This window comes from Equus caballus, chromosome 3 (assembly GCF_041296265.1).
Source record: "Equus caballus isolate H_3958 breed thoroughbred chromosome 3, TB-T2T, whole genome shotgun sequence".
Classification (NCBI taxonomy): Eukaryota; Metazoa; Chordata; class Mammalia; order Perissodactyla; family Equidae; genus Equus; species Equus caballus.
In genome coordinates, this window is record NC_091686.1 from 17557620 (window position 1) to 17574613 (window position 16994).

At 40.5% G+C, this 16994-nt stretch overlaps 1 protein-coding gene across 2 annotated transcripts in view; it reads left to right on the forward strand.

The window, feature by feature from the left end:
• The first annotated feature begins 3153 nt into the window (after positions 1–3153).
• Positions 3154–16994, forward strand: part of CBFB (core-binding factor subunit beta) — a 49554-nt gene continuing 35713 nt past the window's right edge. The window contains exons 1-3 of one of the 2 annotated variants that reach the window (XM_023637151.2): positions 3154–3539; positions 3761–3847; positions 8391–8507. In XM_023637151.2, coding sequence (XP_023492919.1) covers positions 3462–3539; positions 3761–3847; positions 8391–8507 — 282 coding nt within the window. In that variant the 5' untranslated portion in view covers positions 3154–3461. The remainder of the gene's footprint in view (positions 3540–3760; positions 3848–8390; positions 8508–16994) is intronic. The other variant, XM_023637150.2, reaches the window with a different exon arrangement.

A 16994-nucleotide genomic window follows, 5' to 3' on the forward strand; every position in this document is an offset into this window, starting at 1 on the left:
AAGAGGAGGCCCTGGGGCTGGCTGAATCCTTGGGAAAGGGAGGCTCCAAGTGCAGGGCTTCAGAGAATTCAGCCAGGTTCTGGAGGTGGGGAGGGTGTTTCTAGGCAATGAATAGATACCCTTAAGCTTCCATCTGTGGGCCCTACTAGAGCTGGCTCTTAGCAAACCCCTCCATGGTGTGGTGCTGGACCAATCCATGCCCAGCTGGACAGATGCACAGAGCTAAATATACCTGAGGTGGGCGAAATTTTCCTTTATTAATTTTCCTTAATCCAGTTTTAAAAATAAGTGAAAAAAAAAATTAACAACAACAACAAAAAAGGCATACAGAGGTCAGCTGAGGAGATGGCCTGCTTCAGCCTGCGGCTTGTTTCCCGGTCGTCCTGGCCGGTTGGACGCCAGACAATGCTGAGTGTGGGTTGCTCTGTGGCCTGGAGTTGCCAAAGGCTGTCTGTGGTGCTGCTGTTCTGGGTCTGCCTGGCAGGTCTTCTCATTCCTTTTTCTCAAGACATCGTTCCCCATCCCCATGAGGCTGCCATTAGAGTACTCTGCCCTGCTCTGCACTCCCACTCCTCCTTGTCAGTTCCCTTGAGCCTAGAAGGAATTTGTCTCGACTCTGACCTTCTCCTTGTCAAAGCTCACAGTGTCTGTCTGGGCATCTAGGCTACTCTAGTGATATTTCAACTTTTATTTGTTATACATTTCCCATGGCAGAAACAATTATTGGTAGAGTCCAAAGACCAAGATCAGCTGGAGGTCCGTGAGCCCTACCTGGACCCGCTGTGCAGTAAGAGTACTGCCTTGTGGATCATTTTTTAGAGACAGAAATGGAAAGTTTTACATGAATGTCCACCTAAACAGAATATGGTGGTGCTGAGTGGTATCACATGGGGTACCCTTTTTTCCTACCATAGAGGCCAACAGCAGAAACTCTGTTCCCCTGACCACTGTCTGTAGACAGTCCTCATTGACTGGTAGCAAGGCCATCATCTTCCCCTCATTTAGACAATGACTGTGTTGTCCTACTGCCCAAAGGTCTTAGCTGGACTGGGAAGACTTGAGTAGAGCAGCAGATGGATGAAAGTTTCTATTCCTTGTGAGTGACTTCATTCTGCCTTGGTGCCTTGGGGTGAAGGCTGCTTCACTCACCTCTCAACATAAGTTGCAGATGTTTTAAGGCTGGTTTGCCTGCACTCTCCGTGTGCTGATGTGGACTTTCCCCTCTAGTTTCACCAGAACCTTTAGGCAGCAAAATAAAAATGGCATCCTTTGCCAGATGTAGCTGATACACACTGTCCAGTGGGCCCACAATGCACTCCCATTCCCTCCTTTTGGGGAAACTGTTCTTCTTTTTCAGCCATCAGGTTCTCTTTGAGGCTGCCAATCCCAGGCCCCCAATCCTTGATCGGAAAGCATGTGACATAAGCAGGCCAATGTCATCACATCAGCTTGGACAGGGTGGTTTGGTAGAGGGGAGAGTATGTGACCCAGACTGGGCCAATCAAAGTCCTTCCCAGGAATTTAATGACTTGGAGATGGAGAAGTGGCTGCTCCTGTCCTTTGGCAGGAAATGAATGCCATTGAAGAGAGCCTGGGAGAATTATACAGTGAGAAGAAATGGAGAAGCGGAAAAGAGACTATCTCTGTCTGTGATTTATTTACTTAAAATAAAACAGACTGCTTTTTAGCTTTAATTTTGCTTGAATTGGATTTCAGTCACTTATAATTGAAAGAGACCTGAGGGGAAGATTCCAAGACAGACGGAGGCCCAACAACAGTGGTTGGTGACACTCATATCTATACTCTTTCTGTTTGTGCACACACATACATTCACACAGGCTTGGGGTGGCCCCGCGGAGCATGCCCGTGGAAGGAGCTGATTCTCTGTTTTCTTTTCAGAAAGAGTGTGTTTGTTACAACCATTGCTGAAAACTCTCTCCCTGACCTCAGGTGATGGATCACTCTCTGGACCTCATGGTGACCCACCATCCCAGTTTGCTGGGGACTGAGTGATTTCCTGGGACATGGGACTTTCATTGCTAAAACCAGGACAGTCTCTGGAAAACCACGACAGTTGGTCACCCTAGCTCAGTTCCATATCTGTAAAAATGAGATCGGGCTAGACAGGGGTTGGAAATTCTGCCACACCCTGCATTCAAGCAGATATTGCCAATGGCCTTGACACTAATTCCTGTGAGTTTAGGTGTATCCTCACAATCCTTTGCAATATGGCCAGCTACTGTTGGCATCTATTTGCAATCCTTGGACTGAGTTTTTGACAAGCTGGAATTTTAAGGAAGAGAATTTATTGGGGACCAACTTTGAGTCAAGCTCTGCCATAAATCCCATGTCAGACTCTCTCCAGCTTGTGCTAAACGACTTCCTTAGAACTTGTGGATGTTATTTCTTAGGATTTGATCGCACATTTGCTAAATATATGGAACGGCATTAGGTTATATACATAACTCAGCTTGTTCATTAGAAACTTGAACGTACTGAGTGCCCATGATGTGTTAGACGTACATAAAGGCTCTCACGCTAACACGGCGAGCTTGTGAGTGTGTGCATTTTGGAAATAAGCAAAGTGAGGCTTAGTTGTCCAGTGTTTGTCTAAGGCCCCAGGTAGCAGGCAGCGGAGTTGAGTAGGATCCCACCTAAGGCCCGTCGGACTCGAGCAGCTCCGATCTTTCCACCATGATGCGTATTCAGTTGGATTCTTTGCTCCGTTTCCATCTTTAGTCTTTGATGTGTACAGCCTACACCGCTTCCTGTAGGTTTTGGGAAGCAAAGTCCTCAAAAGATCTAAGTTTCACTGCATAGAGGTGACAATTTGGGGTTACTCTGAGCAGCTGGGGAGCCCCAAAGTTCCAGATAGCCGAAAGAAAGGACCTGCGGGGGCCGCCCCCTGTCTCCAAGGACCGGGCAGATCGCCACAGAGTGGTTCCACACGGAGCGGCCCGCGGGCGGCCAGGGGAAGAGAGCGGCGCCGCGGCAGGAGCTCGGGCTCGCCGAAGCCCAGCAGCCCCGCAAGCGGGCGGGCGGCGCATGCGCGGCGCGGGTCGCGGAGTTGTGAATGGTGCGTTTTGTTTGCCGGAGTTTCGGGAGGGCGGGCGCGCGAGGAGGAGGGGTGGGGCCGACGGGGGCGGGGCGGGCGGGCTCGCGAGGTGGGCGGCGAGAGGAAGTGGCGGCGGCGGCGGCGGCGGCCGGGGGCGGCGAGTGCTGGGTCCGCGCGGGCGGTAGGCAACGGCTGAGGCGGCGGCGGCGGCGTGGGCTGGGCTCGAGCAGGCGGCGGCACCTCAGACTCCCGGGCGCAGGAGCCCACGCGGGCGGGCGCCTGAAACAAAGGGAAGCGAGGGTCAGGGCGCCGCGGGTGGGCGGTCAGTCGGTCAGCGCGGAGCCGGCCAGCGGGTGCCCGCGCAAGCCCCGAGCCCGGCCGGCCGGCGCGGCCTCAGGGCGGGAAGATGCCGCGCGTCGTGCCCGACCAGAGAAGCAAGTTCGAGAACGAGGAGTTCTTCAGGAAGCTGAGCCGCGAGTGTGAGGTGAGGCGGGCGGCGCGGAGGCCGCGGCGCGCCCGGAGTGGGCCCGGGCGGAGAAAAGTTTGGGCGGCGCGGCCCCCAGCCCGGCGCCGGCGCGCCCGCGGAGGGGCAATCTCGCCTGGGCGGCCGCCTGCCCGCGGACTCCAGTTGCCCTTATCGGCGCGGCGCGGGGCGGGCGGCGCCGCGGATTTGGCTCCTGATTTCGGGCCGTCTCTGCCTTGCAGATTAAGTACACGGGCTTCAGGGACCGGCCCCACGAGGAGCGCCAGGCGCGCTTCCAGAACGCCTGCCGCGACGGCCGCTCGGAAATCGTAAGTCGGCGGGGCGGGGGCGCGCGGGGCACTTGTTGCGCGGGGGCCGCCGCGGCCCAGGCCGGTTCCGGACGGCGCCGCGGCTCCCGGAACTGAGCGGGCGCCGTCTCACTTCCTACTCGGGATTCAAAATGCGAAACCAGACGCTGGCGGGCCGCGTCCTCTCGCGGAGACGCTGCCCCGTGGCCCCTGCGGGTGGGTCTCTTCCCCAGACGCGGCGGGTGGGACGCCAGCCCGAGCCCAGCTCAGCAGGGAAGGGTCATTGGCTAGGCTGTGACACTGATTAAGGGGTCAGGCTATTTGTAGGAAGAAAACACCCTTTCGGAAAAAGAATTGGGCTTCGTTCAGGGATCTGATTCCTGGGCGGTAGTTCGTTTCTTAGACGCTGGATTTGTTGGTAAATCTATACGTGAGGCTCTCGCACTCCCGGTGTGGCTGAGGGTCAGTCTTTCCGCCAGTTATCTGTTGTCCTAATGGAGGGGGGAAAAAGCCCTAAAGAACGTTCCGTCTTCTTTTCTTAGAATGTTAAGCCTCAGGAGAATCAGAAAGAAGCCATTATCGTCTTTTTTCAAACCTTAAAAAACATATCCCGTTTGGTGCTGCAGTTCCTAAAGAATTGCATGGATCTGCGAAATCCGCAGTTGATCTTGAGGCCGTGTTTGAGGTGGTGGGTTTGGTGCTTCGCCCACACCAAACCTGATGTTGAAAAAACATCCTCGCTCCTTTTGATTTGTCCTGTTGGAGGTGCTGATGAGGGAATGAAGAAGTCAGAGAGTGAGTAGGAAGAAACTGAAGAAAGACTGATTATTAATTAAAAGAAAAAAAGTTGAAGTCCTGTATAATGGGATCCAGTTATCTGCTCTGTGACTTGGGCCCATTGCATTTGCAGAGACTTGGAGCTGCAGTGCAGTTTGAATTTGGGTTAACAATGGGAAGACATATTGGAACGTTTACTTCTCCCACCTCCTTTATAGAGAATCTGTTTATTTTTATTGAGATACAGTTCACATACCACAAAGGTCTCCCTTTTCATCACCGAAATCAGATTTATTTTTAAAGAATATTTCGATATTTAAAACGAAGTCTTTTTAGATTTGTATTACAGATAATGAGAAGATACTGGCTGAATTTGTTAGGAGCTGTAGAATATTGGGTAATTATTGCCTGTTAATGAAAGGAAATCTCCAGCTTTTAGCCCACGTCAGGCTTCCTAAGTAGTTGTAATAGTTATGTGATGAAACTGTGTAAGACAAATACTTTTTGGTTTTGGCACTGAGTGGTAGAAGAATCATTAGTTGGTCCTGTGATTATATCATCCTTTGCCTCGGTTTCCTTTTGCAAAAGGTAGGTGGTATGCCTCACCAGTGGATTTCCTGGAGGTAATTGATGTAAGTGTAAAAGATAAGATACGAAGTGCTGTCACGATTTTTTAAAGCCAAGGGTTTTTTTGGAAATCTGGTGAAGCACAGCTATTAGGGTCTCTCTGTCATATCAGACTTTACTGCATGTAATTATGAATTGGGAATATAATTTAACCCACAGTATATCTGAATTGCTGTTCAGTACTATAATATTGCTGTAATATAGCAGTATTAGAGGTTGCTTGTATTTGTCATAAATTTCTTTCCAGGGATAAATCAGACACATATTCTAGGCCTTCTCCTCTTCTAAATATCTGATCCTACAAATTTTAATAAGTTCTTAATATCTGACAGGTATTAAAAGTTAAAGAAGGTAGATTGAGTTCTGTGTAAGAGTTGCAGCTAAGCTTGTATACGTGTCTTAATTTCTTGAATAATGTAACTCTTTATATTTGGTAAGGAATTTCCCATTTCTCTCTCTTTCTAGTTTCCCCCCTTTAATTCAGTGTTGTCCACATTTAAATTATGAGATTCTTGGCTCCTAGAGGGTGGAGACCACATTACTTCTGTGATATATTCATTAATATACCCCCATCTATGCAGGTACTTTGTACAATGCCTTTTGCATCATAGGTCTTGATTAATTGAATTTAGAGGTTACTTAATTTAATGCCTAAAATTTATCTTTTGACTTATGAACAGGAAATGGCTTTTACTTATTTGGTTGTGGAAAATAGGTGTGGAAAGGCATTCTTTTGCCTCTATTTTGACAGCAGCTATATACCATAAAAATATACCTAGTTCCCAAAACTATTCCCAACCCTTTTTTCTCTCTCTTTTTATTCCTTTTATTTTGAATGTCTCCTTAATGTATCAGTGAGGTTAATTAAAAATTTATTTTGTATTTAGATGTGAAACAACTTAAGAACTGTGATGCTTATCTCCTCTTAACTATAAAAGTTACCCAGACTCCTTATCGTAGCTTGAATAAAAGTGATTCAGGGTGAGGGGTAGAATCTATTTGGTAAAATCTGACTTATTCCTCATGTAAGTTCTTATTGTAGTAAGAGTGTTGGAGACATCTTCAACACTAATGATTGATAAAAGAAAAAATACTTGTGGCAGATATGGTGACTCTATTGTAAGAGCAGTAAAAACTGTATATTTTTAATCCCGAAGATGGAAGGATAAAAGGTATGTTGGATTGACACAAGATGTGCTAGTTTATCATTTATGAAACCTATGAAATATAGTCAGGGCAACCTGGAAATCTTAAATATAGACAATGATAACAGTGTAGGATTTTTATGTTTTCAAACAGAATTTTCCCAACTCTTATGTATGTGTAGGTATTCCATTAGAAGAAGAGTTCTGTGGTCAAATAAATTTGGGAAATGCTATTCTAGAATGATCTGTTTTGACCACTTCTCCTGTCTCAGAGAGGGATCTTGATGAGATAATGGACGTAAAGTGATGAAGCAGGAAATCTCTTCTGAGGTTGGTCTTCAGACAGGAGGTGAGGTAATAAGATCTGTAGACTGTCTTTCCTTAGCACAGAGCTGATATGGGGTACACTGGGGGCAGAAGGATTTGTTACTAGGTGACTGCTGAAGAAACATGCCTGGGGGATTTTGACGCAGGGCATTCATTCATGGGCTGAATCTCTTACCTGCCACCCATTCTGCTCTGAGAATTTCATTCTCTGGGGCTGAAAAAGTTAGCTCTCCTATCTAGCTCAAAATTATTTCTCTTACATTATTCAGCAAATACTTACACAGTGTTTACTTGGTACTGTTCTAAGCACTTTGCAAATATTAATTTATGAGGAAACTGAGGTACAGAGTTAAGTAACTTGCCTCAGGTCATACAGCCTAGGCAGTTTGCCTCCCACAGTCTGCTTTCCATTTGAACTGTTGGTTCATTTCACTTCAATTGATTGTTTTTTAATCTTATGCTAGTAGTGGGGAAAGATTTTTTTTTTTAAAGGTTAATATTGACATTTGTTCAGTCTCTATTCATATAAAATATTTACCACAAGAAAGGATACCCTAGTTGATTAGGGAAATACCATCCAAGACGTCTCTCTATAGAGATTTAGCAGTTAGGTTGACAATTGTACCTGTAGTACCAGTAATAGAAATAGAAAATATAAATTTTTACCTCTAAAGAATCTAAGCTGTTCTTCATCAGGGGAACTAGTGGATAGCTGAATCAGCTAATGGTTTTAACCAGATTGCCCAAAATATGAACCCCTTGCTTTCAGCTGAAGACTGTATGCTTGGAAACAAATTATGCTTTAGAACTTTAATTAGTAAAATAAAACGAACGTTCTCTCATTTCAACAAAGAAGAGTTTACAATTAGATGATGAAAAATGTGTTTTTTTCAAAATGCTTTTTACTTATTTCTTTCTTTCTGAATTTCCCTTGGGAAGAGGGACAGTGTTATTTCCTTTTTCTCCTTGGGAGAAATAGTTAAATTGCTCACAGGCTACACAGAATGACACTTTATTGAAATGGTTTTAGATTGTCTGTTAAGCTGTGCCATCCACATCTTTTATAAATATTAAATGACTACTCTTGTTATAGTCAGATCTAGTCCTCCTAAAGTCAAATTTTTGAAAATGCATGTTTTTTTTAAATCACCCAAGGTTTTAAGAGAGATGAGAAGTGCTGTCACATCACGTGCTAATGAATGGTTTATCAGAAGAGATACAGTCCCGTTGCATTTTTAATGTGTAGTGGGCTTTTAGAACATAGCGTTTCCTTGAGCAAGGAAAATTAAAATGTCTCATTTATACAACTTTGTGATATGCTTAAAATTTAAAATGGTTAGATCTTGAGTGATTTTCACATTTAAAAATATGTTTTTTAATTCAAGGATGTTGGTTCTGGATAGACATTAGCAATGTGTGATCCTAACGTCAGCAAGAAATGACCTGAAAGAAAGTATTGATTCCATGTCTGATTTTATATTTAAGCAGCCAATGGCAAATGTCCTCAAAATGGAATCAGATGTTTGTAACTTAATACTTAAGAAAAATGATGAGTGCATGTTTTTTACTTTTAAGTATTCTCGATGCTGCCTGGCTTAAGACAGAAACTGATGTAAAAATAAATGACTGCCTGCATAATTTATGTAATGTCTTGCTCCTGATCCTGTTTGTATTGATTTTTCTAAAAGGCTTTTGTGGCCACAGGAACCAATCTGTCTCTCCAGTTTTTTCCGGCCAGCTGGCAGGGAGAACAGCGGCAAACACCTAGCCGGGAGTATGTCGACTTAGAAAGAGAAGCAGGCAAGGTAGGAAACGTTTCTTTGCAGTTTGAAATACTATGAATTGTTAGAGATTATCTGATGATTTACATTATAATAAAGAGATCACAGGTCTGATCATACAGGCATATGGTCAGATTGGTTTTCGTATTATAAGGATGTAATACAATTTTTAAAAAATCACTGTCAAATTTTTTATATCATTGCTTTACTAATTTCATGTATACAGCGTTCACCACAGAAAGTTCTAGCCTTTAAAGAGAGTAGTGTGCTTTCTTATTTGTAACATTCAAAACTTAATTCCTTTAAAAGTGTTGACAAGAAGTTTTTTGTTTCACTAACGTGATTACAGTGCTGTAAAAAAATGAAGTTAAAAGAAAAATGGGAAAAGGTGCTCTAAGCTTAAAATTTAATAATATTTAAAAATAGCTGATGGATAACTTTCTACTTCCGTTAATATATCAAATTTAATTTTGAGAGAAACAATGTGGAAACTTTAACTTGGAAATAATTTTTTTGTTTTGAGGAACAGCTGGGAAAACAAATAGATGCCTTAAAATGTTTATATTGGAAGTTTAGATTGAAGATATAAAAAATGCGGATGGACATGTTTAAGCTGAGAGTCCTATTAAAATCTAAGTTAAATGTATTATATGATTTGGTGAAATTTTAATGAATAATATCTGTTTGGTTCGTCTTTTAATATGAAAGTGACTCTTGAAGAACATTTAAAGAAAAAAATTTTTTTGATGTCATTTTATGCTCAATATTTCTCCTGTTTCCTTTGTAGTGTTTCCGTACCTGTTTTTATCAACTTGCTAAATTACTTTTCTAAGTGTTGTCACGAATAGCATAACCTATCACTTTATTTGCAAAACATAAGAAACATCAAAGTCTTCGTTGGAGAGACTTAAAAGGTTTTTGTATTAGCCTCTGTTAGGAAAAGGATTTCTGATTTTGTGTATATACAATAAAGAGTTTTTTGTTTCCTTTAATTTTATGAAATAAGGTTTGATCTTTTTTGGGTGACTAATCTCTGGAAAGGGAGAGGGAAAATAAGTTACAGAATTTAAAAAATGAGTAATAATAAGTAGGTAATTTGCTTTCCTATGTATTAGCTTGTTTGCTTGGAAGATTAAAAGCAAATGTACCAGATTTTACTATTTGCGAATTCTTACTTGTAAGGGAGAAGTTGGGAAGTCATTGTAGGATTATTGTTTTTTTGTCTGTTTGGTGCATGTGTGTGTGACTAAAGGAAATCGGTTTTTTCCTTGTTCAAAACACTTGTGAAGTTTGTTTAACATGGTAGCTCATGTACTACAGACATAAACCAAAAAATTCCTTTCCTGTCAACTTTAAGCTAAACTATTTTAAGGTTTCAGAATTGACATCCCAGTGTTACTGAAGTCTTCCAGTATTTAATCACTAATAAATGGATCTTAACTCTACTAGAAAGTATGTTTGTTTGAATTAATTTTATGATATCTGTGTGCTAGATTGAAGACCACATTATCCTTGGACTTAAACCATTGAGATGTTTGTACTTATATGACCAACAATAACAAAAATGTTGGATGGTTTATTCTAGTATCTAGAGGATATGTTTTCAAATACATCAGGGAAAGTGATAGAACTGATGAAAGCTGTCAGGAAACTTGCATTTTATTAATAGTTTTAATTTATCTTTTTGAGGAAGATTAGCCCTGAGCTAACATCTGCTGCCAATCCTCCTCTTTTTGCTGAGGAAGACTGGCCCTGAGCTAACATCTGTGCCCATCTTCCTCTACTTTATATGTGGGACACCTGCCACAGCATGGCTTGCCAAGCGATGCATAGGTCCGCACCCAGGATCCAAACAGGCAACCCCGGGGCCACCGAAGCAGAATTCGCGAACTTAACTGCTGTGCCACCTTGCCAGCCCTAATAGTTGTTTTGGAAGGTGTTTTTCTGTAAATGGCCAGTTATTAAATATTTTCAGTTTTGCAGGCATATGGTGTCTGTTGCAACTACTCAGCTCTGCTGTAATAGTGTGAAAGGAGCCATAGACAATATGTAAACAAATGAGTGTGGCTGTGTTTCAAAATGGTAACACTGGCAGAAGTCAGTATCTTTCCTTCAGATTTAAATCTGTGAATGTTTACGTATAGATCCTGTATTTCTCAAAAATTATTTTGTCAACACCTGTATTACAGCAATAGGATCTAGAAGAAAAAAGCATTTTAAGGCAAAAAAAAAAAAATCTGCTAGTATATTGCTCTATACCACTGGGATCAAGTATGCTAGTGAATTTAGAGAAACGGTTCTGACTGTTTTCATCCATGGACGTCAGGCTGGGGCGGCTCTTATTTCTCTTTCTCCTTTTTTATGGTCTCTGTTTTGATAACCATTAGCCTTTATTTCTTTCCCGACAGGACTAGGGCTAGAGGCAAAGAAAAATTGAAGGAATTTTTTCAAATGTTAATTATTTTCCTCTGCTCCTTATATTGGATTGCAAATCAGTGTCTTTTCTTCCACAGTTTGTCAACCTAGTTACCTCCTGAAGCAGCTTACTTCTCTTCCCAGTCACACCCAGCTTTGAGAAAACTAGTGGTTAAGGCTTCAGAGTTGGGCATAATTGAATTAACTCCTGGCTTCATTTACTGCTGTGTAACTTTAGGCAAGTTTTTTAACCTTTATAGTTCTCAACCGTAAAATGAAGTTCATGCATACTTCCCAGGGTTGCTCTTGTGATTGAGTGATAGGTAAAGCGCTTAGCCCGGTATCTGACACAGTTATTCAAAAATTGATTCAGAAGGTATTTGTTGAACACCTGTTATGTGTACTGAGCACTGTCCTAGGTACTTGAGGTATATCAGTGAACAAAACAAAGATCCTGCCCTGGAGGTTGTTTTGTAGAAAGAGTGGAGGAGTAGACAATATACATAATAAATAAGCATATAATATGTTACGAAGTGGTAATTGCTCTGGAAAAAAGGAAAAGTAGAGTAGAATAAGGGTGATCAATGAGCAGGAATGTTTGCAAGTTTAAATAGGGTGGTCTGGATAAAGAAGGTCATTTGAGCAGAGGCCTCAAGGAAGCTGGGGAATGATGAGCCATGGAGGTATTGGGCGAAAGATGTCCCACACAGGGGAGACAGCCAATGTAAAGGTCCTGGAAGTGGGAGCAGGCACTGTGTGTTTGATAAACAGCAAGCATGCCAGTGTGGCTTAAGTGGACTGAGTAAGAAGGAGAGTAATAGGAGATGAGGTCAGGGAGATAACAAGGAGTCAGTTTATGTGACCATAGTAGGCCTTTGTAACAACATGGACTTTTATTCTAAGTGAAATGGAGATTAGTTTCAGGTTTTAGAGCAGATGAATGATGTGATCCGCCTCAGGTTTTGAAAGGATCACTCTAGCTACTAGGTTAACAATAAGTTATAGGGGATGAAAGTGAAGCAGGGAGACCAGTTTAGTTATTGAGTAATCTTGGCAAGAGGCTAGAGTGGTAGCAGTGGAGGTGGTGAGAGTGCTCATAGTCTGAATGTATTTGGAGATAGAGCCAACAGAATTTGCTTATGGATTGGATTTGGGGTGTGAGAGTCAAGAAGGACTCCAACTGTTTTGGCCAGAGCAGCTGGGAGTATGGGATTGCTGTCATCTGAGATAGGAAAGGCTGTGGGTGGAGTAATTTTGAGGAGCAGTTTAGGACATGTGAATTTGCAATGGTAGCTTGTTACTGAAGCTTCTATTTTCTCACAACCCACCCTTAACTTCTTAAATTATGGCACTACTTTTTCATAAGTGACCATTTGTCTGCTTATCTGCAGAGTTCAGTGGCCTTTAAAAAAGAATCGACTTTATTGAAATGAAGTTTGCATTCAGTAATATGCACCCATTTTAAGTGTATAATTTGAGTTAACAAATGTATGCACCCATGTAAACACCACCCACAAGATATCAAGATAATTAAGATATGTTTCCGTCAACCCCAAAAGTTCCCTCATGCTGTTTCACAGGAATCTGAGAGTGGCTTGGCTGGATGGTTCTGGCTAAGAGCTGGGGCTGTGCAGTCTTTGAAGACTTAACTCCTGCTGAAGGATCTACTTCTGAGCTCATTCGTGTGACTATTGGTAGGTGACTTTAGTTCCTAGTCATGTGTACCTCTCCATAGAGAGAAAAAGAATAAAGTCACCCTGCTTTTTGTGATCTATCCTCCGATCCCTCGTGTCTTATTCTGTTCACTAGAAGCAAGTCACTGTCTAGCCCACACTCAAGAGGAAGCGAGGAGAATTTATTCATGCACATGGGTGTGAATACCAGGAGGCTGGTTTCATTGGGACCATTTTGGTGGCTGGCTACCACAATATTCACTTAAATTTAGTGAATCTGAAAATATTAGAATGCTAATAGGAAACAGAAGCTCCATATTCTCTTTGATTTGAAGTATGGCTTTAGATCATAAGAAAATGGGCTTAGCGAAATCAATCCTTTTATTCATTCATTCTGGTTTTGTGTTTGTAGGAATATTTTCAAACCAAGAGCCTTCAGTAAGGAAGGTCTGTTAATGAATAACTGACCATAAATAGGTACTTTATGTAAGACCAAGTCAGAACACACAATTTTATAATCTGTCTTTCAAATATATTTGAAACTTTTGCACCCAGGTGTCTGGTGAGCTGTCTACATTGGCTCTCAATAAGGGTCTGTCTCAGAAGAGGTTTAAAATAATACAGTGTAGTGGAAAGAGCTTTGGATTTGAGTCAAGAGACAATCATAACTATTTTCCTTACCTATAAATGGGAATCAGAATGTCTACCCTATTCATATACCTCATGTGAGGATTAAATGAGGTACCAGAATATGTGAAAATGCCTTTTAAATTAAAGCCCTATCCAAAGTTAGGCTATTTAATGGTTTTGTAGACTGAGATTATAGATAACTTAATCAGGGAGGTTTAGTGCTGTAGCTTGCCTTAGGTCAGCTTCACTTCAGGTAGCTACACAATGTTGAAACACCACGTCTTTCCCAAGTGGTCCATCCTGGTGTATTAGAAACCCTGACAGCCAAAATGTTCTTGAATCTTTCTTAATCTAAACTGTTTTCCTCTAATTTAGGTGTCAGAAGACAAGGAAAGAACTGATCAGAATTTAAATAGTTCTTACTTTACATTTTTATAGACCAAGCAACTCCAATTCCTTTGGTCTTTCCTTGTAGGACCAATTTCCAATTACTTTTTATTTCAAACAAATGCAAATGATTATGGTTGACCATAAGTTATTAGTCTTGAGTGGTCAGATTAATGGTTTTTGCCTGCATTCTGTGTTTCATAAAGCCTCATTGGGATTTTGAATTAATGATTGTATATGCTTACTACATGATCCTAGTTTTTGAGTATAGAATAGAGGATATGAACAATAATTTATAAACTGAAAAAAATGAACTTTACAGTGCTACTGTTTATCACTTTTTTCTATGGAAATTGAATGTATTATCTAGTTTTACTACATTGGCCTCAGAAGGAGAGAGGTTAAACTCTTTTACTGTTGCTACATTCCTGTTTATAACTTAACAATTTTAATTGGTAGTCACATAACATTAATAGCATACATCGAGAAGTATTTATGAAATGTATGTCATTGGAGTAGGTACTTTTTAAAATTTTTGATAAATTGTGTTTTATTTTTTTCTTTCTGAACTTTTATGCTTAAAAATCTTTTATTATTCATTTCCATGAGCATGAAATAGCAAAGCAAAATTTAACAGCATTTGATTTAATGAATGAGGGCAGACTCTTGTTTTAAATGGCTTCTCCAAAGGTTTGTGACTCTGCTTCTTCTGGAGCATTTTGCTTACTTGCTTGTAGGAACTTTGTCCCAAAATAAATATTGTGTCTGTTTATGTACCATCCACAGTTTGGCAGGGTTTAGAGGATTCCTTGATGTTAGCTTTGAGGCATTCCTATTCAAGCTCAACAAGTTTCTTTTCCTCGGTAGACAACCCAGTCATTCCAAATAAAAGATATATGTGGTAAAGCTTTGGAATGCGATTTCCCCTAAGAGAAATTGAGCTTGTCAGATCTAGATTTTAAGTATTTTAATTCAACTAAAATATGAAGCGGATTTTCCAGTACTTAGTTATTGACCGTTTAGTGCATTGAAATAAGTAATCTGGTTTTTAAAAATATGTTTTAAGTATGCTGTTATATTTTAATAACTGAATCGTAAAGCTTAGAAGTGAACGTCCTAGGCTTGTATTTTTAAAGAAAAGGTTTTATTTCAATTATTATTATTTTTTCTTTGTTTCTTAAAGATTGGCACCTGAGCTAACAACTGTTGCCAATCTTTCTTTCTTTTTTTGCTTTTTCTCTCCAAATCCCCCCAGTACATATTTGTATGTTTTAGTTGTGGGTCCTTCTAGTTGTGGCATATGGGACGCGGCCTCAACATGGCCTGATGAGTGGTACCATGTCTGTGCCCAGGATCCAAACCAGTGAAACCCTGGGCCGCTGAAGGCGAGTGTATGAGCTTAACCACTCGGCCACGGGGCCGGCCCCCTATTTCAATTATTTTTAAATCCAAGAGGAAGAGTTACTGACTTCATGAATAAATTAGAGTGTTTAAAAATTAGGATGTTATAGTACCTTCCAGTTGGGGTTACATTAATTTGCATATAAATGTACCTCTGAAGTATATGAAGATTGTATATTCTCTTTTCCCTTCTCTTGAATTATACTATTTGCCTGGATTTACTTTTCAGTGTAAAGGTAAAATTTCAGTCTTGGCCTTATCTGAATTATATATATATTCTAAGTTAGAGTAGACAGAAATAATGTCTGAGAGGAACATCCTTTATTCCTCCCCTCCTTCCTTCTACTTCCTGACCATATATATATATATATATATATAGGTATGTATTTTTTTTTTTTAAGGAAGATTAGCCCTGAGCTAACTGCTGCCAATCCTCCTCTTTTTGCTGAGGAAGACTGGTCCTGAGCTAACATCCATGCCCATCTTCCTCTACTCTGTATGTGGGACGTCTACCACATCATGGCTTGCCAAGCAGTGCCATGTCTGCACCCAGGATCCAAACCGGTGAATCCCGGGCTGCTGAAGTGGAACTTGCACACTTAACCGCTGCGCCACCGGGCTGGCCCATGTTTTGGTTTTTTTTATTGTGGTAAAATATACATAATATAAAATTTACCGTTTTAACTATTTTTAACTATGCAGTTCAGTACCATTAAGTATATTCACATTGTTGTGCAACCATCACCACCATCCATCTCCAGAACTTTTTTCCTTTTCCCAAACTAAAACTCCATACCCATTAAACATTAACTCACCATTCCCTCCTGCCCCCAACCCCGGGCAGCCACCATTCTACTTAGACTAGAACATGTTAACTAGTCTTATTTAGCTAGTCTAGTCCAGTTAGCTGTTAGCTAATATTTTCTTGTTAAAGACAGTGATATGGTAGGGAGTTTAATTATTATTACCTTCTTTTGTGAAAATATATAGTATTTGTCCTGCTGTGACTAGTTTATTTCACTTAGCATAATGTCTTTAATGTTCATCTATGTTGTTTCAATGTAGTGTTTTAAAATAACTTTTTTCCTGACAAAAAAATTAGAAAAATTTGGAAAATACACTTTTAGAAAAGATATCAAAATCGTCCATAACCTACCGGTTAGAAAACCATTGTTAATATTTTATTATTTTGTCAACTTTTTTCTGTGAATATTTAAATTTTAAAACAAAAATGAAATTTTCTATCTGATATAGCATTTACTTTTTTATCTTTGAATTTTCTACACATCTTGTTAGTAATTGTTGGATACTTTTTTATCTGACATTGAAAAAAATCTTTCTGATCTTACTGTTATTAACCATGAAATAATAGAAAAATTAGAAATAAGTATTTACCTTTGTATATAGAAAGAAGCAACAAAGTGATTATCAGTGTTAAGTTTTAAAATAAAAAGATGAGAAATATGGACATGGATGTACTTACTGAGCACAGATGCAATATCCATCCTTCTAGGAAACCTTTGCAAATTAATCTAGGAAACAATAGTCATCCTGTACAGGTGGCAATCATACGAAAAATCTTTTTCTCTCATACAGAAAAGTTTAGGCATTCTAGTAAAGGCATTTTGGGAGGAGTAGGAGGAGTTTATTAACGACCTCGCAGTAGATGAGACTCTCTTGTCTACTGTGTATTTTTATTTCCTCATTTAAGATTTAGAATAATAATAGCAAACAGTTCTGTAGCACTGGCTATGTGCCAGGTGCTATTTTAATTGATACATAGATAACATACACTGATACTTTTATGATCTCCATTTTACTGCTAAGAAAACATATGTAAGTTTTAACACTCTTTAGCTTGAGCAGGCTCCTAGACTTTATTTCTTTGATACTTAGTTTTCTACAGAGGATTAGAAGCCACAGACTAGTTAACATGTTCTTGTTATAGACAGTGTTATGGTAGGGAGTTTAATTATTGTTACCTTATTTTATGAAAGTATACAAT